Source organism: Somniosus microcephalus, chromosome 34 (genome assembly GCF_052327205.1).
Source record: "Somniosus microcephalus isolate GS21.2 chromosome 34, FLI_Smic_1.0, whole genome shotgun sequence".
In the NCBI taxonomy this organism is placed as follows: Eukaryota; Metazoa; Chordata; class Chondrichthyes; order Squaliformes; family Somniosidae; genus Somniosus; species Somniosus microcephalus.
The window spans coordinates 8,174,392-8,196,447 of NC_141020.1; the positions used below are offsets into that span (position 1 = coordinate 8,174,392).

A 22,056-nucleotide genomic window follows, 5' to 3' on the forward strand; every position below is an offset into this window, starting at 1 on the left:
CGCCCCCCCCCCCCCCCCACCAGAGGAAATCGTTTCTCTCTCTGTACCCTATCGAATCTTTTAATCATCTTAAACAGACTCGATTAGATCATAGAAACATAGAAGATAGGAGCAGGAGTAGGCCATTCGGCCCCTCGAGCCTGCTCCGCCATTCAATGAGATCATGGCTGATCATCCAAACTCAGTACCCTGTCCCTGCCTTCTCCCCATATCCCTTGATCCCTTTAGCCTTAAGAAGTATATCCAACTCCTTCTTGAATATATTTAATGAATTGGCCTCAACTGCCTTCTGTGGTAGAGAATTCCACAGGTTCACCACTCTCTGGGTGAAGAAATTCCTCCTCATCTCAGTCCTAAATGGCTTACCCCTTATCCTTAGACTGTGACCCCTGGTTCTGGACTCCCCCGCCATCGAGAACATCCTTCCTGCATCTAGTCTGTCCAGTCCTGTTAGAATTTTATAAGTTTCAATGAGATTGTTAGAATTTTATAATTTTCAATGAGATCACCCCTTTAATCTTCTGTACTCGAGGGAATACAAGCCCAGTCTGTGCAACCTGGCCTCGTAGTTTAACCCTTTTAGCCTCGGTGTCAGTCTGGTGAATCTGCACCCCCCCCCCCACTACCCCCTCTCCAAGGCCGATATATCCTTCCTGAGGTATGGGGCCCAGAATTAAACGCAGTCACTCCACAGATTCCAGAACCTGAATAGAGGGCAAAGTCCTGTAGCCAGAGCTTTCAAATCTCACTCATCTGCCGGGGGAGGCTCATTCAGTCTGCATTCTAAATATCCATTATATATTAATACATCACCCTTTTTCTTCCAGTTTTCTACCCTTCTCTCGTGATGCCACTGATAGACCGAATCCATGGGAATGGTTGCTGACCATTCTTCACTTGTGGGCCCAAAACAGTGAGAGTCGGCTGGCTATTTGACTGTGGGGGTATCACAATATTTTTTTAAAAACACAACAACAACAACAGCTTGCATTTATATAGCACCTTTAACGTCCCAAGGCGCTTCAGGCAAAAATTGACCCCGAGCCACGAAAGGAGATATTAGGACAGGTGACCAAAAGCTTGGTCAAAGAGGTAGACAAAAGGAGGAGCGTCTTAAAAGGGGCGAGTGGGGCGGAGAGGTGTGGGAGGCAATTCCAGAGCTGAGGGCCTAGACGGCTGACGGCGCAGACGCCAGTGGTGGGCCAAAGGAAGCGGGGGTAGGGGGGGGCGATGGACAAGAGGCCAGAATCGGAGGGGCGCAGAGATCTCGGAGGGTTGTGGGGCTGGAGGTGGTTACAGAGATCGGGAGGGGGGGGGGTGCGCGAGGTAACAACTCCATTATGCGACTACCGGGATGGTACAAGGCAAACTAGATGGAGCTTGACATTTCTTTTCGTCTAGCGATTCCTAGGTGTGATGCCTCCCTTGGCCAATAAGCTGCTGAGACTCAATGCCTAAGATTACACGAGTGAGGATCGGGAGGGAAGCCAGTGCCCCATTTCTATGATTCCCTGAGTCCGTTTCCCCTCCAGAGTTACCTTTTTTTTCCTGATTCCTTTGCTCTTTAACTGGATTTAATTCACTTCTTCAGCACAAAAGTAGAGATTCTTTTTCTGGACAAGGAATCATTGTTTCCCGCTGCCCACCCACCCACCCCTCCCCCGGCTCAGTTTCCTTCCACACGTTTCTGTTTACACCTGTAAATATTTATCAGCTCTCTCTCGGGCGCAGATTAAGACCAGGCGAGAAAGGGGTCAGGACCTCGTGTTCTGAGGGAAAGACCTCACGGGCGCCCGGCCCTGACACAGGCTGGAGATACCATCAAAAAATAACTGGCCGCTTTAGCCAGAACTATGAGGAGTTCAACTGTCCCAAACACCTCGCTGACTGCCCTCCTTCTGCTGCACTCCGCCCATAACCCCCATCACCTCCTCCCCGAGCATCTCTGCTTCATCTTCCGATCAATTCCGCTCTCCGAGTCCTCTCCTACCTCTTTCCCACGCCCCTCGTCCTCTCCCCTGATTCCCCACTGGTGCTCTCCCCCCCTCATTATTCTCCCCCCCGCTCCCCCCATTCGAGTGCCCTTGCCCCAGCTGCCTCGCTCCCCTGAGCATCTCTCCAAACAAATGCGTCTTGCCCTCCTCTCCCGAGTATCCCGACTCCCTTCGCCCGGAATGGTTCCGATCCCCACCTCATCACTGACTCCTCCTGTCCCCCCCAATCCTCTGGGATACTCGGCTTCGCCCCGTGCGACCATCTGCCTTCTCTCCTCCTCCTCCCAAATTCCTCCATTCATCCTTCTCCCGGAGAAAGCCAGAATTGGATTAGGGATAAAGAAAGAAAGACTTGCATTTCTACAGCGCCTTTCACGACCTTGGGACGTCCCAAAGTGCTTTACAACCAACAAAGTACTTTTTGAAGTGTAGTTGCTGTCGTAATGTGGGAAACGCGGCAGCCAATTTGCGCACAGCAAACTCCCACAAACAGCAATGTAATTGATGTAAGGAAACTACTAGGCACTTGGTCTAAGCGTTAAACAAAGCTTTAATCAACTGTTTTACAACATGGAGGTCTAGTTGTGTCCTTCACTAGTTCCTGTTAAGAATGTCCTGCGCAAGCTGGGCCCATGCCCGAGTATTTATACCCTCCCTGGCAGCACCACCCGCAGGCCACTCAGTATTATTTCATAAGTCTTTCTTTCATGAATGACTGATTCATGCCAGTAATAATGGCCAGATCATTAGTTTGAGGTCCTGTTTGAGGGTTAAATATTGGCCCAGGACACCGGGGAGAGACTCCCCCTGCTCTTCTGCCGTGGGATCTGGTTGAATCGGCAGAGGTTGGAGGACTTCGCATCCCCCTTCCCCCCAAATCACCTCCCTTCCCCCTCCCCGTCCCCCACGGCACAGCAGTCGGATCCCCGCTGGTTGTACAAACAGCCAAATTAAATTAATGCCAGACTCCGTCATAAAGTCTAATAAGCTCCTCAACCCCCCCTCCGCAGCGACCAGAGCGATGCTGACTGAAGCTGTGCCAACGTTCCCTCCCCAACTCACCGCTGCAAATCTTTGGCATCACAGGTATTACACCGGATTACACGGCACAGAATCAGGCCATTCGGCCCAACCGGTCCATGCCAGGAACTCTAATTGGATGATTTTTTAAAAAAAAATTTTTTTTTTTTTTTTTAATTTAAATTTCTAATTGGATGATTAGGGCCGGTTGCTAAGTTTGTGGTTCAATATTCTGGGATGATTAAATACTTTAACAGAAAGTCAGAGAGGGAAGCTATGCAGAGACACAGTGACAATAATGTATTTAAAAACTTTAAAATTAGAGCCAGGCCGTTCAGGAAGCACTTCTTCACACAAAGGGTAGTGGGAATCTGGGACTCTCTCCCCCAAAAAGTTGTTGAGGCTGGGGGTGGGTGGGGGGGGGGGGGCGGGGGGTCAATTGAAAATGTCCAGACTGGGACCGATAGATTTTTGTTGGCCAAGGGTATTAAGGGATATGGGGCAAAGGCGGGTAGACGGAGTTGAGATACAGATCAGCCAGGATCTCATTGAATGGCGGAACAGGCTCGAGGGGCTCCTCCTGTTCCTACGTACTCGGGAAACTCTTTAGAAAGGAAAAAGAAAGACTTGCATTTCCATAGCGCCTTTCACGACCACCGGACCTCTCAAAGCGCTTTACGGCCAATGAAGTACTTTTTGAAGTGTAGTCACTGTTGTAATGTGGGAAACGCGGCAGCCAATTTGCGCACAGCAAGCTCCCACAAACAGCAATGTGATAATGACCGGATCATCTGTTTTTGTTAATGTTGGTTAGCAGCAGAATAATACACGGTGAGTCACATGGTATAACGTTCTTGACCTTATAAAACGTGGCGCACTCCAGCGCACAAGGGGAGAAACTTAACTCAAATATGTTAAATACCCGGGATCAATAAACTTAAAAAAAAAAGTCGCAACCTCGCTCTGAACTGCACCGAGCGATGGCGCGGGAGCGTCCGATCATTAAAGACTAAAACACGTACACAGCAGCGTGAAACCTACTTATTCTGGGCGTTTCCAAACTTCCCGAAGGGATCGCCCGCCCGTCCCCCGTCGCCGGTGAAGATGTAGAGATACCCGTCGTCTCCAAACAGCAGCTGGCCCCCGTTGTGATTCGAGGCGGGCTCCACCACCTCCAGCACCACCCTGCGGAAGGTAAAGTTCCGTTAGAGGCCAGTGGGACGCACGGCAGAAGCGAGCAGCCGGCAGTCTGCAAACACGCTTAGCCAGGCCGGAATGGGAAGGTTGAGGGTTCGATTCCCGTCCCCCCCCGCCGCGCGCCCCGTGCCGCCAGGTGGTAATATCAGACGGGGTGCCCACTCCTGCTCATCCGCTGGTGTGTGTAGCAATGTTCCCACCTAATTTTTTTTTTGGGTGCGCAGTCCCTTCAACGGATTGCGCGCCCCTTTCAAACATTTCGCGCATGCACGGAATGTCCCATTGGGAAACCGGTGATTAGCAGCGCAGCTTAACTGGAACGTTGAACTGTACCCCAGTGAGAGTCAGTGTCTGTGGAACTGTACCCCAGTGAGAGTCAGTGTCTGTGGAGCCCGTACCCCAGTGAGAGTCAGTGTCTGTGGAACCCGTACCCCAGTGAGAGTCAGTGGCTGTGGAACTGTACCCCAGTGAGAGTCAGTGTCTGTGGAACTATACCCCAGTGAGAGTCAGTGTCTGTGGGACCCGTACCCCAGTGAGAGTCAGTGTTTGTGGAACCCATACCCCAGTGAGAGTCAGTGTCTGTGGAACCTGTACCCCAGTGAGAGTCAGTGTCTGTGGAACCCGTACCCCAGTGAGAGTCAGTGTCTGTGGAACCTGTACCCCAGTGAGAGTCAGTGTCTGTGGAACTGTAAGCCAGTGAGAGTCAGTGTCTGTGGAACTGTACCCCAGTGAGAGTCAGTGTCTGTGGGACCCGTACCCCAGTGAGAGTCAGTGTCTGTGGGACCCGTACCCCAGTGAGAGTCAGTGTCTGTGGAACCCGTACCCCAGTGAGAGTCAGTGTGTGTGGGACCCGTACCCCAGTGAGAGTCAGTGTCTGTGGGACCCGTACCCCAGTGAGAGTCAGTGTCTGTGGAACCCGTACCCCAGTGAGAGTCAGTGTCTGTGGAACCCGTACCCCAGTGAGAGTCAGTGTCTATGGGACCCGTACCGCAGTGAGAGTCAGTGTCTGTGGAACCCGTACCCCAGTGAGAGTCAGTGTCTGTGGGACCCGTACCCCAGTGAGAGTCAGTGTCTGTGGAACCCATACCCCAGTGAGAGTCAGTGTCTGTGGAACCCGTACCCCAGTGAGAGTCAGTGTCTGTGGGACCCATACCCCAGTGAGAGTCAGTGTCTGTGGAACCCGTACCCCAGTGAGAGTCAGTGTCTGTAGAACCCGTACCCCAGTGAGAGTCAGTGTCTATGGGACCCGTACCACAGTGAGAGTCAGTGTCTGTGGAACCCATACCCCAGTGAGAGTCAGTGTCTGTGGAACCCGTACCCCAGTGAGAGTCAGTGTCTGTGGAACCCATACCCCAGTGAGAGTCAGTGTGTGTGGGACCCGTACCCCAGTGAGAGTCAGTGTCTGTGGGACCCGTACCCCAGTGAGAGTCAGTGTCTGTGGAACCCGTACCCCAGTGAGAGTCAGTGTCTGTGGAACCTGCACCCCAGTGAGAGTCAGTGTCTATGGGACCCGTACCCCAGTGAGAGTCAGTGTCTGTGGAACTGTACCCCAGTGAGAGTCAGTGTCTGTGGAACCTGTACCCCAGTGAGAGTCAGTGTCTGTGGGACCTATACCCCAGTGAGAGTCAGTGTCTGTGGAACCCTTACCCCAGTGAGAGTCAGTGTCTGTGGAACCCGTACCCCAGTGAGAGTCAGTGTCTGTGGAACCCGTACCCCAGTGAGAGTCAGTGTGTGTGGGACCCGTACCCCAGTGAGAGTCAGTGTCTGTGGGACCCGTACCCCAGTGAGAGTCAGTGTCTGTGGAACCCGTACCCCAGTGAGAGTCAGTGTCTGTGGAACCTGCACCCCAGTGAGAGTCAGTGTCTATGGGACCCGTACCCCAGTGAGAGTCAGTGTCTGTGGAACCCGTACCCCAGTGAGAGTCAGTGTCTGTGGAGCCCGTACCCCAGTGAGAGTCAGTGTCTGTGGAACTGTACCCCAGTGAGAGTCAGTGTCTGTGGAATCTGTACCCCAGTGAGAGTCAGTGTCTGTGGGACCTATACCCCAGTGAGAGTCAGTGTCTGTGGAACCCTTACCCCAGTGAGAGTCAGTGTCTGTGGAACCCGTACCCCAGTGAGAGTCAGTGTCTATGGGACCCGTACCACAGTGAGAGTCGGTGTCTGTGGATCTGTACCCCAGTGAGAGTCAGTGTCTGTGGAACCTGTACCCCAGTGAGAGTCAGTGTCTGTGGAACTGTACCCCAGTGAGAGTCAGTGTCTGTGGGACCCGTACCCCAGTGAAAGTCAGTGTCTGTGGGACCCGTTCCCCAGTGAGAGTCAGTGTCTGTGGAACTGTACTCCAGTGAGAGTCAGTGTCTGTGGAGCTGTACCCCAGTGAGAGTCAGTGTCTGTGGGACCCGTACCCCAGTGAGAGTCAGTGTCTGTGGGACCCGTACCCCAGTGAGAGTCAGTGTCTGTGGAACCCGTACCCCAGTGAGAGTCAGTGTCTGTGGAACCTGCACCCCAGTGAGAGTCAGTGTCTATGGGACCCGTACCCCAGTGAGAGTCAGTGTCTGTGGAACCCGTACCCCAGTGAGAGTCAGTGTCTGTGGGACCCGTACCCCAGTGAGAGTCAGTGTCTGTGGAACCCGTACCCCAGTGAGAGTCAGTGTCTGTGGAACTGTACCCCAGTGAGAGTCAGTGTCTGTGGAACCTGTACCCCAGTGAGAGTCAGTGTCTGTGGGACCTATACCCCAGTGAGAGTCAGTGTCTGTGGAACCCTTACCCCAGTGAGAGTCAGTGTCTGTGGAACCCGTACCCCAGTGAGAGTCAGTGTCTATGGGACCCGTACCACAGTGAGAGTCAGTGTCTGTGGATCTGTACCCCAGTGAGAGTCAGTGTCTGTGGAACCTGTATCCCAGTGAGAGTCAGTGTCTGTGGAACTGTACCCCAGTGAGAGTCAGTGTCTGTGGGACCCGTACTCCAGTGAGAGTCAGTGTCTGTGGAGCTGTACCCCAGTGAGAGTCAGTGTCTGTGGAACCCGTACCCCAGTGAGAGTCAGTGTCTGTGGAACTGTATCCCAGTGAGAGTCAGTGTCTGTGGAACTGTACCCCAGTGAGAGTCAGTGTCTGTGGAACTGTACCTCAGTGAGAGTCAGTGTCTGTGGAGCTGTACCCCAGTGAGAGTCAGTGTCTGTGGGACCATACCCCAGTGAGAGTCAGTGTCTGTGGAACCCGTACCCCAGTGAGAGTCAGTGTCTGTGGAACTGTACCCCAGTGAGAGTCAGTGTCTGTGGAACTGTACCCCAGTGAGAGTCAGTGTCTGTGGAACTGTACCCCAGTGAGAGTCAGTGTCTGTGGAACTGTACCCCAGTGAGAGTCAGTGCCTGTGGAACCCGTGTAAAAAAGATGCTCTTGGAAAGGGGGTAATTACTACAGCAGGGAGGAGCAATTGCCCCTTGAATTGTGGGCTAGCTACACGTGGGCTGTCCCTTTAAGAGGTCGCTGCCCCCCTGACCTTTCTGACGTGTGGTCCAGTGCGTTCATGTTGCTGGGCAGGCGCTGGAACTCGCTGATGCGGATCCTCTCCAGCTTCCTGGCCAAGATGGAGTAGTAGACGTAGACCTTCCCGTTGCGCTTGTAGCTGGGGTGGAACGCCAGGCCCAGGAAACCCCGCTCGTCCCCGAGCCAGGGCGAGGTCAGCACCGCCTCGGTCAGGTTGAGGAAGGGCCGGCTGACCCTCGACCCGTTGGCCAGGTAGGCCCAGACCAGGCCCAGCTGCTCGGCCACGAAGAAGCGGTGGGTGCCGTCGGCGGCGTGCAGCATCGCCACCGGGTTGCGCAGCCGGTTGGCCACCTCCCGCAGGCAGAGCTGGAGGCAGCCCTGGGAGTCGGCCCGCACCGCCCCCAGGTTGGCGTTGAGCTGGCTGCTGGACAGGACGTTGGGGTAACAGTAGTCCCGGTCCTGCAGCTCCAGGTGGCCGCAGAACTTCTCCTGGTCCGACTCCAGCTCCGCCGTCCGCGGGTCCCCGGTCAGCAGGCTGAGGGTGGAGCGGCAACGCTTCCAGTATTCGGCGCAGTAATCGGCGCACAGCCCCGGCACCTGCCGCACCGGCGTGTTGGCGTCCTCGGCATCGTAGAGGTGGGCCGCAAACGGGGAGCATTGCTAAGAAAGACCAAAAAAAGAGAGACTTGCATTGATATAGCGCCTTTCACAACCTCAAGACGTCCCAAAGCGCCTTTGCAGCCAATGAAGTACTTTTCTTGTTGAAGTGGAGACGCGGCAGCCAATTTGCACACAGCAAGATCCCGCAAACAGCAATGTGATAAATGACCAGATCATCTGTTATAAGTGATGTTGGCGAGGGGTAAATATTGCCCCCCCCCCCCCCCCCCCAGGACACCAGGGGTGAACTCCCCCCTGCTCTTCTTCGGGACCTTTTACCCGAGAGAGCAGACGGGGCCTCGGTTTAACGTCTCATCCGAAAGACGGCACCTCCGACAGTGCAGCGCTCCCTCAGCACTGGCACTAGGAGTGTCAGCCTAGGTTTTTTTGTGCTCAAGTCTCTGGGGTGGGACTTAGAACCCACAAGCTTCTGACTCGGAGGCGAGGGTGCCGCCCATTGAACCATGGCTGACTTGGGAGAATTTGCATTCAGTAAGACACTGGGAATCAAGGCTCACCCGTACACACGGTACCGGGCTGCCAGGACCATTGAGCTGGGTCAGAATGTGATCGCAATACTCCCGATGAGAAGGGAAAGTTGCTACAGTTGGTCTCAGTGGCTCCTGGGTTAGTGAATGAATCAGACAGGGATCCCAGTAAAGGCCGGGGTGGGGGGTGTGTCAGGTGAGGACGGGTTTGTGCTCAACTATGCTGCCTTCCATAGCCAAATAACCTGTTGTTGCTCATTGTCTGAGTTCACACATAAACTTGGGCAGTTGAAAGCTGGTCATTTATTGTATCCCAGTGCAAATTAATGTGTCTGGGGCTGGTGGGTAAATGGGGGCTGGGGTAACTCTACAGTTACACAGTGAGTGATCCTTACCCTGCTGAATAAACAGCGACTCTGTACAGTTACACAGTGAGTGACCCTTACCCTGCTGAATAAACAGCGACTCTGTACAGTTACACAGTGAGTGATCCTTACCCTGCTGAATAAACAGTGACTCTGTACAGTTACACAGTGAGTGATCCTTACCCTGCTGAATAAACAGTGACTCTCTGTACAGTTACAGTGAGTGACCCTTACCCTGCTGAATAAACAGCGACTCTGTACGGTTACACAGTGAGCGATCCTTACCCTGCTGAATAAACAGCGACTCTGTACAGTTACAGTGAGTGACTCTTACCCTACTGAATAAACAGCGACTCTGTACAGTTAGTGAGTGACCCTTACCCTGCTGAATAAACAGCGACTCTGTACAGTTACACAGCGAGTGACTCTTACCCTGCTGAATAAACAGTGACTCTGTACAGTTACACAGTGAGCGATCCTTACCCTGCTGAATAAACAGTGACTCTGTACAGTTACACAGTGAGTGACCCTTACCCTGTTGAATAAATAATGACTTTGCACAATTACCGAGTCTCTCTCATAATTGCAGAAGTTTGGTCATTTGTGTTATTCTCCCAATTTTTGTTCCATTTTTATTTGCACGAAACTATCTCTGAAGAGTTAATTTTTCTCCCCCCTACAGTAGAAAATGATTCATTTCTAGAAACATAAGATAATGATTAAATAAAAAATCCCGCCTCAATCCCTCAAAAATGCAACTCGCTTCCCTCTTTAGCATGTGACTAAAGCTAATTATATTTTCCGTCGGCCTGGGGGGAAGTGGAGAAAGGCTGAGTCAGTGTCTGCCGGAGTCTCTCTGTTACAAGTGAAATATCGGTGGAATGTGAAGCACCAGGCATGAACGTGGCAAGGGAGCCCCTGGCGTGGGTTGGAGGGAGTGGCGAGATGGGCGGGGGGCGGAGGGGTGAGCGGGGCTGGAGGGGTGGGGGCTGGGGTTGGCAGTGGCGGGGTGGGCAATAGAATGGGGGTTGGCGGTTGGAGATTGAGGCTGTGGGTGTGGCAGGGGGTGGGCATAGCATTGCAGGGGGGGTGGGGTCGAACCAACCGAGCAGAGAGTTGTGTGAGCTGCTAACAACAACAACTTGCACTCATATAGCACTTTTAACGTAATAAAACATCCCAAGCAACGTTCCCTCTAAGCGGCCATGCATCAGCTTTTCCAATGTGAAATTTCGCGCATGGACCTTACAGGGGCTGCCCACCCCAAAAAAACTTAGGGGGGAGCATTGGTCCCAAGGCGCTTCATAGGAGCGTTAGAAAACAAAATTTGACACCGAGATACATAAGGAGATATTAGGACAGGTGACCAAAAGCTTGGTCAAAGAGAGAGACGGAGAGGTTTAGGGATGTGAAGTTGAACAGCTATGCCCGGAGGTCCCAGGTTGCGTCCCTGGTCTGTGCGGAGTCCGCTGATGTGGGAGGTGCTACAAATAGGGTTCCACACCCGCAAGGTCGGGTGGGGGGGAGGGGTGGGGGGACGGGACAAAGGTCAGTCAGGGTTCCCACTTCTGACCGCTGGTCCGTGTGAGCGAGTGTGAGTGTGTGCACGTCCGTCGGGTGATGATAGAATGGGCATTGATTGTGATGCCTTTCCCGAGGCAGATATCCCTCCGACTTGCCATCTAGGCTCACATATTAAATATGACCACTTGGCGAGGGCACCAGGGGAGCAGCTAGCGCCTTTGAACTATTTGCCAGCAAGAGTCAGCGCAGGAGTTGGGGTGGGGGGATAGAAACATTGAGCAGAAACAATGTGTGTGTTCATGGGTGGGGGGTCCTCATCATCTGGACCCCTATTAAAGAGGGAGCGCCACAATTAACTCTTTCACCTCCCAACCATCTCTGTACTTGGCAATGATAAATGTTGGGGGTAATTGACACCGTAGAGAAGTTGACCGTCTATTAAGCCCCCCAACCCCCTCAAAGTGGATGAGCAGTCATCTCCTGACCAACCCCACTCCCATCCAAACAAAGTTGCACAGTAAGAGAGGAGGTGAGAGTACAGACTCGTCCCTGCCCATTGCAGGTCAGCACTGCCCCGCATTGGAAAGAAACTCCCAGTCCCCAATCCCAATCCTAATCCCAATCCCAATCCCGACCCGAAATCTCCAATCCCAATCCCAATCCCGACCCAAAATCTCCAATCCAAAATCCCCAATCCCTAACCCCAATCCCCAATCAGAAATCCCCAATCCCAATCCAAAATCCCCAATCCCAACCCGAAATCCCCAATCCAAGATCCCCAATCCCAATCAGAAATCCCCAATCCCAATCAGAAATCCCCAATCCCAACCCGAAATCCCCAATCCCAATCAGAAATCCCCAATCCCAACCCGAAATCCCCAATCCCAATCAGAAATCCCCAATCCCAATCAGAAATCACCAATCCCAATCCCAAATCCCAATCAGAAATCCCCAATCCGAAATCCCCAATCCCAATCACCATCCCAATCTGAATTCCAATCCAAAGCTCACAATCAGAAACCGACAATTGCGAACCCCAATCAGAAATCCCTCAGACCAATTTCCCCCAAACAGAAACCCTAAAATAAACCCTAATCAGAAACCCCCCCCCCCCGCAATCCCAATCATAGCCCAATCACAAATCACAAATCTAATCCAAAATTCACACTCAAAATTCCCCCAAATCTTAATTCCCCCGATCAGAAACTCCAATCACAAACTCCGAATGCCAAATCGTGAATCAGACCACCGCCCCCCCCCCCCCTCCCCCAGTATTATTTAAAGGCACCTCACCTGACACAGGAGTTCGTGGATGTACTTTGCACATACAGAGATCCCCGAGGAATGGAAGTAGCTGAGTATGTGCTGGTACTTGCGAGCAATGACAGAGTCCATGTGAGCATCACAGCATCCGAAGGAAGAGTACATCGAGCAGAACGACAGGGGCTCGGAGGGCTGGAACGGGGGCTTAAAATCCAGGCACTGAGGGTGAGAAACGACTGCCAGCATTTCAACAGAAATGACCAGAAGGACCAGGCTGCCCTTGAAGGAACGATTCACCCAGCCAAGGAATGTCATTATAACCGGGAACATTGGGACTTAAGCCTCATTAAGTGAATGGAGAGTAAACCTCTCTCTCTCTTTCTGCACTTTTAACTCTCTCTGCCCCCTTCTGACGTTGTATCTCTTTGCTTGTGTGTCTCTTTCTGTCTCTCTATATTTTTCACTCTCTCCCTTTCTTTGTCTCTCTCTCCTTGTCTGTTTTTTCTGCGTCTTGCTCTCCCTCTCTGCCTTCTGTTTCTTTTGTGTGCAGCTCTCTCTTTCTTTGTCTTTCTGCTTTTCTTTCACTCTCTCTGTGTTTCTCTCTGGTTTTTTCACTCTCTGTTTTTCTCTTTCTCTATTTTTCTCTCTCCCTGTATTTCTCTCTCTCCCTGTATTTCTCTCTCTCCCTCTTTCTCTGTGTTTCTCTCTCTTTCTCTGTGTTTCTCTCTCTTTCTCTGTGTTTCTCTGTCCCTCTCCCTGTGTGTTTCTCTCAGTCCCTCTCCCTGTGTCTCTCTCTCTCTCTTTCTCTGTGTTTCTCTCTCTCTCTCTTTCTCTGTGTTTCTCTCTGTCCCTCTCCCTGTGTGTTTCTCTCTATCCCTCTCCCTGTGTGTTTCTCTCAGTCCCTCTCCCTGTGTGTTTCTCTCTGTCCCTCTCCCTGGTGCCCGCAGGCTGTGTGTTGATTTTCAGCCCGGGAAGGAGGGCTGTTCGGGGTTGGGTTTTTTTCTCTCCCTTCGACACGTGTCTTCAGTTTAATCTGATCCAAGCTGCTCGCCAACAAAGTCTGCGCGTGAAAAGGGACTGGACTCGCATTGTGAAAGGAGTTCAGGATGTGAGAGCGAGTAGGATAAAGAGAAAGGGACATGGGGGGGGGGAGATCATAGCCAAGTAAAACAAAACAAACCAGGAGAAAGAGAGAAGGACAGAGTAAAAGAAAGGAAACACAGAAAGGAGGCGCCGTCTCAGGGGCCAGAGGACAAGAAAATAAAATTGAATCATGAATTTAATGCAAGAGATTGTATTCACAGAGTGTATTTATTTAATAGTATAGATTGTGGTGTAAACGCAAGGACTGCCTATGCTACTTGCGTGTGCTTATTAACTAATTCCTGCTTGGCAGTAAAGTGAAAAGTCATTAGCACTGGGGCCCTTCTGCTGAACGTTCCTTCCTGGATCCTGTCTCCTCCAGTAACGCTCAGGCAGGACTCTGGGGTACCTTTAACTCGCAGCAGTCAAAACAACCCCCCCAGCACGTTCGACAGTACAACAGTTCAAGAGGAGGGGGGGGGGGGGTGGTGGGAAGCTGAGATTTCAGAGAATGACCCAGCACAGAAGGAGGCCATTCGGACCATCGCGCCCCCGTGCTGGCTCTTTGGGCCCCACTCCCCCCTCGCTCTTGCCCCCCCCCCCCCCCGCCGACAGCCCTGCAGATTTCTCCCCTTCAAATATTTATTTTGAAAGTTATTATTGAATCTGCTTCCACCGCCCTTTCAGGCAGCACGTTCCAGATCACCACAACTCGCTGTGTAAATTTTTGGTTCGCCATCTCCACACCCCCGCCACCCCCGCCCCGGCTTTTCTGCCAATTATTTTAAATCGGTGTCCTCTGGTAACCGACCCTCCTGCCAGTGGAAACAGTTTCTGCCCACCAAGAGGTCTAGAATATTAAAGTTGAGATCTAATGGTGCCAATCTGTAGAAAACCTCAGCGTGGCCGCAGTTGGAGCAAGGTGCGCAGTTGTGGGTTCCGCGCTAAGGGAAGGCTGTTGAGGCAATAGAGAGAGTACAGCACAGGTTCACTAGGACGCTACCAGGTGTACGGAAATACAAAGAAAGATGTGAAAAGTTGGGGCTGTTTTTTAAAATTTGTTTATGGGATGTGGGCGTCGCTGGCAAATCCAGCATTTATTGCCCATTCCCTAGTTGCCTCTTGAGAAGGTGGTGGTGAGCCGCCTGCTTGAACCGCTGCAGTCCGTGTGGTGAAGGTACTCCCACACTGCTGTTAGGGAGGGAGTTCCAGGATTTTGACCCAGCGACGATGAAGGATCGGCCGATATATTTCCAAGTCAGGATGGTGTGTGACTTGGAGGGGAACTTGGAGGTGGTGGTGTTCCCATGCGCCTGCTGCCCTTGTCCTTCTAGGTGGAAGATGTTGCGGGTTTGGGTGGTGCTGCTGAAGAAGCCTTGGCGAGTTGCTGCAGTGCATCTTGTAGATGGTACACACTGCAGCCACGGTGGTGGAGGGAGTGAATGTTTAAGGTGGTGGATGGGGTGCCAATCAAGCGAGCTGCTTTGTCCTGGATGGTGTCGAGCTTCTTGAGTGTTGTTGGAGCTGCACTCATCCAGGCAAGTGGAAAGTATTCCATCACACTCCTGAGTTGTGCCTTGTAGATGGTGGAAAGGCTTTGGGGAGTCAGGAGGTGAGACACTCGCTGCAGAATACCCAGCCTCTTGTAAACATAGAAGATAGGAGCAGGAGTAGGCCATTCGGCCCTTCGAGCCTGCTCCGCCATTCAACGAGATCATGGCTGATCATCCAAACCCTAGCACCCGGTCCCTACACCGACAGCCATCCCACCCAAGCCCTATCCCCGTAACCCCACGTATTTAATCCCCCCTAACACTAAGGGCCAATTTTTATCATGGCCAATCAACCTAACTCGCACATCTTTGGACTGTGGGAGGAAACCGGAGCACCCGGAGGAAACCCACGCAAACATGGGGAGAATGTGCAAACTCCACACAGACAGTCACCCGAGGCCGGATTTGAACCCGGGTCCCTGGCGCTGTGAGGCAACAGTGCTAACCACTATGCCACCGTGCTGCCCGTGTAGTGTATGTACTTGCAGAAGGAACTATATTCTGCAGCCCCTGTATACTGCAGTACCAGTAGTGACCACCCCTGTATATAAGCCTGTGTAGTAACTTTTGCATAGTAGTTCCAGTTTGTCTCCACTCAGTAAAGACCTGTTATAACCAACTCCTGCAGTCCGTGTCTCAATTACACACGGACATAATACTGGCGATGAGCAGATCCGAACTTACCTACAGTCTGCACCACCTCATGGGGATCCATCCCTGAAGCGAAGTTGTCAGAGGTCGAGGCCAGAAGGAAGAAAGGAAAAAAAAAGAAAATAAAACAAACAGAAGAAACGGGCGTCGACTGTGGGCAACCGCCTCTGATTCATCGGAGTTGAAGATTTGCAGGAGAGGCTGTCGAGAGCGGGGCTTGGTTATCCTGTCGATGGTGTTCCAGCTAATCGGGCTGGTGGCAGGTAGTACACTGATCCTTCCTGGGCTGCGGCGGGCTAGAGCTTGATCGGGTGGCTTTTCAACGGGGCTGAGCAGCGTTGTCGGGAAGAGGAGAGAGAGAGAGAGGGTGGAGCACACAGGGCGCGGCCAGTGCTACGAAGCCGGGCAGCGTACAGACCCGAGAAGAGGGAGGAAAGTGTCCCGCAGGGTTGCTCCGACGACGGGGAAATAAAAGAAATTAGAAGCGCAGAAAACCGCGAGGAGCTGCAGTTTGCCACGGGAACCGCGGAGAGCGGCGTTAGAATGAGGCGATCTTATTGAAACATATAAGATTGTGAAGGGGCTTGATCGGGTGGATGCGGTGAGGATGTTCCCAATGATGGGTGAAACTAGAACTAGGGGGCATAATCTTAAAATAAGGGGCTGCTCATTCAAAACTGAGATGAGGAGAAACTTCTTCACTCAGAGGGTGGTAGGTTTGTGGAATTTGCTGCCCCAGAAAGCTGTGGAAGCTACATCATTAAATAAATTTAAAACAGAAATAGATAGTTTCCTAGAAGTAAAGGGAATTAAGGGTTACGGGGAGCGGGCAGGAAATTGGACATGAGTCTGGGTTCGGAATGGTCATGGCCCTGTGGGTAGTGGAGCGGGCCCAGGGGCCGTGTAGCCTTGTTCTGCTCCTACTGTGTTCTAATTCTGTTAGATTTCAGGAGATGGTTTTATTCCTGTTCCTGGCTGGGGTGGAGATCGCCTTTACAGAAGGTAAGTACTGCAGAAAATATAGGGACAGAGTGATCTCCTGGAAGAATTTCGATTGCCTAGATGGGTTGGAGAGGAATTTCCCAGATTTTTTTCTCCCAAATTGGCCATTGGGTCTTTATCTGGTTTTTCGCCTCTCCCGGGAGATCACATGGGTTCGGGTGGATGCAGAGTGATAGAAGATTTGAGGTTAGGATCAGATCAGCCATGATCTTATTGAATGGTGGAGCAGGCTCGAGGGGCCGATTGGCCTACTCCTGCTCCTATTTCTTATGTTCTTATGTTCTTATGTTCAGCAGCACGGGGGGAAGTGCGCGAAGACCATAGGGCGTCGCCATCAAGGCATAAAACGCCAGCAACAGCGCTAGCAGCAGCGGAGAAGACGGAAAGCGCGGGAGGCGCCATTTTGTTAAATCGGGGAAGAAGGCAAAGCGCGGGAGGCGCCATCTTAGATTTCCAAGATGCCGAAGACTGGCAATATCACTGCCTTCGATAATGCAATAGAAGACTGGACCACGTATGTGGAAAGAGTCGAGGTATATTGCGAGGCAAACGAAGTAGCCGATGAGAAAAAGGCATCGGTACTACTAAACTTAATGGGCGCAAGAACATACGGCCTATTGCAGAACGTGATTACTCCAGCCAAACCGATGGCGAAGAGTTTTAACGAAATTGTTGATATCCTACAGGAACACCTAAATCCTACACCGCTGCTGATAGCAGAAAGATTTAAATTCCACAGGAGAAATCAGCATAAAGATGAGAGCAATGCTGATTACCTTACGGAACTACGCAAGCTATCAAAGCACTGCCAGTTCGGAGCAGGACTGGCAGATACCCTACGGGACAAATTTGTCTGTGGACTCCTGAGTGAAGGAACCCAGAAGAGGTTACTCTCAGAGAAAGAGCTGATGCTAGATAAGGCTTTCAGCGTGGCAGTGTCGTACGAAGCAGCAGCAAGGGGAGCTGCGGAAATACAGCAAAAGCCACAGGAATACGGCACCCACGAAATGACACGGGGATTTGAAAAATGTTATCGCTGCGGCAGAACAACCCATGACCAGAAGGACTGCTGGTCCAAGGACAAAATATGCAGGCAATGCGGAAAGATGGGACACATTGCACGAGTTTGCAGGTCTGGGAAGAAGACTAACAACAACAAAAAGGCTACAAAGGAACAGTACAGGAAAGTACAAAAGATGACGGACAGTAGTTCCGAAGACCAGATGAGCGATAGTGAATCCGGGAACAAGAGACTAAGCTGTCTCAAACTTCACAACGTAATCGCAAAAGAGGATCACCGAACCATTTGGGTTACCCTCACGATAGCAGGGTCCCAAGTCAAAATGGAATTGGATACAGGATCAGCCCTGACCGTCATGAATTGACGAGACTACGAGCGGCTATTCTCACACATACCCTTGAAAGAGACATCCATTGTCTTGAAGACGTAAACGGGGCAAAAAGTATACCCCAGAGGGAAAATAAGGGTGCCTGTCGAATACAACGGCAAGGAAATACAGAAATTGTATCTGTACATACTGCAAGATGGTGGACCACCGTTATTGGGACGTGAATGGATCAGAAAGACAAGTTTAGACTGGCACTCCATTTAGGCCCTGACGGTGGCTGGTAAAAAGGATGACGACGTCACACCTGGTCGATTGTCAAAAATCTTAGCTAACGCCAAAGAGGTATTTCAACAAGAACTGGGAACTCTTAAAGGCGTAACCACCTCGATAAAAATAGAAGAGAATGCAATTCCCAAGTTTTTCAAAGCAAGCTCGGTACCATATGCAATTCGCCCAGCCGTCGAGGCAGAGCTGGAGAATCTGGAGAATGCAGGCGTGTTATCTAAGGTAGACTGGAGCAAGTGGGCGACACCCATCATTCCTGTCATGAAGAAAACGTTAAACAATAAGTCTGAGGAGCCAAGGAAGGTTAGCATCTGTGGGGACTCCAAGGTGACGGTGAACCCAGTCCTTCACACAGTACAATATCCTCTCCCGAGGATAGAAGATATTTTCGCCTCACTATCTGGAGGGAAGCGTTTTACAAAAATTGACCTAGCACAAGCATATTTGCAGATGGAGGTTGAAGAATCCTCTAGGAAGTATCTCACGATAAACACTCACAAAGGTCTTTACCAGTATAATCGACTGGTATTCGGAATAGCATCAGCTCTGGCGATATGGCAAAGAGCGATGGAACAAGTCCTGCAAGGGATTCCGGGGACTCAGTGTTACTTGGACGACATCCTAGTGACAGGTGAAGATGACAGTGAACACCTTGCCAACCTAGAGCAGGTGCTCACTAGACTACGTGAACATGGGCTACGAGCCAATCGCCCCAAGTGCGAGTTTTTAAAGAAATAGATATTGTATTGTGGCCACGTGATTGATGAAGAGGGGTTACATAAGTCCCCTGACAAAATTGAAGCGGTAGTTAAGGCTCCAGCGCCTGAAAATGTGTCGCAACTGAGGTCATTCCTCGGATTGGTGAATTACTACCATAAGTTTTTGCCGAATTTGTCCACAATTCTGCACCCACTGAACGCCCTACTACAAACTGGAGTAGCATGGAAATGGAGCGATGAATGTAAGCGGGCCTTTCAGAAGAGTAAAGACCTAATCACTTCAAGAGAAGTACTGGCTCACTACAACCCATCACTACCGATAAGACTGGCGTGTGATGCGTCTCCCTACGGCATTGGAACGGTACTGTCACATAAATTCCTTGATGGTTCAGAGAGGCCGATAGCTTTTGCGTCACGCTCGTTAACTTCAGCCGAGCGTAACTACGCCCAGATTGACAGAGAGGCCCTCAGCCTGGTGTGGGGGGTGAAGAAGTTCAATCACTACCTGCACGGTCAGAAATTTACTCTACTAACTGATCATCAACCTCGTCTCCATTTTCAACCCTCAGAAGGGCGTCCCGATAATGACAGCACAACGGCTACAGAGGTGGTCCCTTTTCCTAGGGGCACACCAATATGACATCGAGTACAAAGGAACTAAACAGCATGGGCATGCTGATGGATTGTCGCGCCTACCGTTGCCGACGGTGGAAGAAGCACCTGCAGTGGATCCTGTGGAGATATTTCACTCGACCATAGTCGAATGTCTCCCTGTGACGAATGCAAACATAAAAAAGGAAACACGAAATGACCCGACACTCTCCTGGGTCTATGATTTAACGGTGAAGGGATGGCCAGCACATGGCGAACCACTGTTGCCAGCATTCTCGCCGAGAAGAGAACAGCTGTCAGTGTGCCGAGGAACATTGATGTGTGGATCCAGAGTAGTAATTCCACCCAAATTGAAGGATAGAGTGCTCAATGAGCTTCATGAGGGTCATCTGGGAGGGGTAAAAATGAAGAACTTAGCCAGAGCGTTTGTGTGGTGGCCGGGAATCGATAGAGAAATCGAAGAGATGACCAAGGGCTGTACAGGATGCCAGAAGGTCCAAAACGCCCCACCACAAGCCCCTCTACATCCATGGGAGTGGCCCTCATCTCCATGGCAAAGGGTGCACATTGATTTTGCTGGTCCATTTATGGACTCGATGTTTTTAATTGCGGTGGATGCACATTCAAAGTGGCCAGAGGTAATAAAAATGTCCTCAACCACCACAGAAAAAACTATCACAGTCTTACGAACCATATTCGCCAGAAATGGGCTGCCTGAACAGATTTGCTCCGACAATGGACCACAGTTTGTGTCTGAAGAGTTCCGGAGGTTCTTAAAGAACAATGGTGTTAAGCATTACACATCCGCCCCATATCTTCCAGCCACCAATGGATTGGCTGAGAGGTTCGTTCAAACATTCAAGAAGGCTATCAAGGCAATGTGTAATGAAGACATACCCCTACAACACAAGGTGGATAACTTCTTGTTTGCCTACCGGAATGCGACACATGCGGTTACCAACCAAACTCCAGCCATGATGTTCTTCAATCGAAGACTACGATGCCGCTTGGATTTGGTTAAGCCAAACATCAGAAGAGATGTGGAGAACAGGCAGTTTCAGAATATGAATGAAAGGCTGACCAGGAGTTTTAAGATAGGTCAACCAGTTTTGGCCTGGGACTACCGCACAGAGAAATGGCAGCCAGGAACGATCTGTACACGGCAAGGACCTCTAATGTATACCGTGGACGTTGGAGAGAGCATTGTAAGACGCCATGCTGACCAGATTCTAGAGTCACTGGAAAACGTCAATTCCACACCACGATCCGATACACCTGGTGATGAAACCGAAGTACCAATTGCATCTACCTCAGAATCGGTGATATTGGAAGCAGACGAACCAAACAACGACGTTGATCCCGCATCAACTTTGCCAGAAGAACCTGATACCCCAAAGAGGCGTTATCCAGACAGAATCAGGAAGCCTCCTCAAAGACTGAACTTATAATTGCTTAACTTCAGCTAATGTGTCTAGCAACTGTAATTGTAAATATGTTATTTAATTATTAATCGAATGTTATGTACTGTTTAGCTAAAAGGGGAGGAATTGTAGTGTATGTACTTGCAGAAGGAACTATATTCTGCAACCCCTGTATACTGCAGTACTAGTAGTGACCACCCCTGTATATAAGCCTGTGTAGTAACTTTTGCATAGTAGTTCCAGTTTGTCTCCACTCAGTAAAGACCTGTAATAACCAACTCCTGCAGTCCGTGTCTCAATTACACACGGACATAATACCTCTGACCCACTCTTCTTGCCACAGTATTTATGTGGCTGGTCCAGTTAAGGTTCTGGTTAATGGTGACCCCCAAGGATGTTGATGGTCGGGGATTCAGCGATGGTAATGCCATTGAATGTCAAGCGGAGGTGGTTGGACTCTCGCTTGTTGGAGATACTCATTGCCTGGCACTTGTGTGGCGCGAATGTTACCTGCTACTTATCAGCCCAAACTTTGCATTAGAACAGAGGAGATTAAGAGGTGGTTTGACAGATTTCTTTAAAATTATGAAGGAATGGGCCAAAGGGGGCGATTTTAACCCTGCTCGCTCAGCAGGAACCTGGTGGGCGGACAGTTAAAATTGCCCCCTGGCTCTTACCTGTCTGAAAACTGCCATGATCGCAACATCTGCAATTTTAACCTGCTCTTCCGAGCGGGCGGTAAGGACAGGCGCCCGGAGCCAGCAGGGTCCTTCTTTACAAAGGCATGTAGCGGCCCTACGACATCATTGACACCCCCCCACCCCCCCAACTGTGATTTTAACTCAGGCCTGAGCGGGGAATCCACCTGGAGTTAAAATCGGGGCCGAGACGGTTTCCAATGATGGAGGGGTCCAGATCGGAAGGATATAGATATCAGATTAGATGTAAGAGATTTAGGGCAGAGAAGGGGGGAGAAACCGTTTTAGGGCCGAGAGGCTGAGGATTTCAATACTGGAGTTTGTGATTTAAGCAGAGCTTGTGCTAACAATTAAGAATAGTTCAGATATTACATAGTATTTATAACTCGGAAACTGGCCATTCGGCCCATTTGCTCCGTGCCGGTGTTTCTGCTCCACACCAGCCTCCTCCCACCCCTCTTCATCTCACCCTATCAACATATCCTTCTATTCTTTTCTCCCTCATGTGCTTATCTAACTTCCCCTTAAATGCCATCCGTGGCTCAGTGGGCAGCACCCTCGCCCCTGAGTCAGAAGGTCGTGGGTTCACAGTCCCCACTCCAGAGATTGAGCACAAAAATCTAGGCTGACACTCCCAGTGCAGTGCTGAGGGAGTGCCGCACTGTCAGAGGTGCCGTCTTTCAGATGAGAC

At 51.0% G+C, this 22,056-nt stretch overlaps 1 protein-coding gene across 1 annotated transcript in view; it reads right to left on the reverse strand.

Annotated features, from left to right (window-relative positions):
* Positions 1-12,958, reverse strand: part of LOC147096721 (HHIP-like protein 1) — a 38,513-nt gene extending 25,555 nt beyond the window's left edge. Inside the window, exons 1-3 of the mRNA XM_085973326.1 lie at positions 12,023-12,958; positions 7,706-8,352; positions 4,056-4,199 (exon numbers count right to left, since the gene is read on the reverse strand). Coding sequence (XP_085829452.1) covers positions 4,056-4,199; positions 7,706-8,352; positions 12,023-12,322 — 1,091 coding nt within the window. The 5' untranslated portion in view covers positions 12,323-12,958. The remainder of the gene's footprint in view (positions 1-4,055; positions 4,200-7,705; positions 8,353-12,022) is intronic.
* Positions 12,959-22,056: the final 9,098 nt, after the last annotated feature.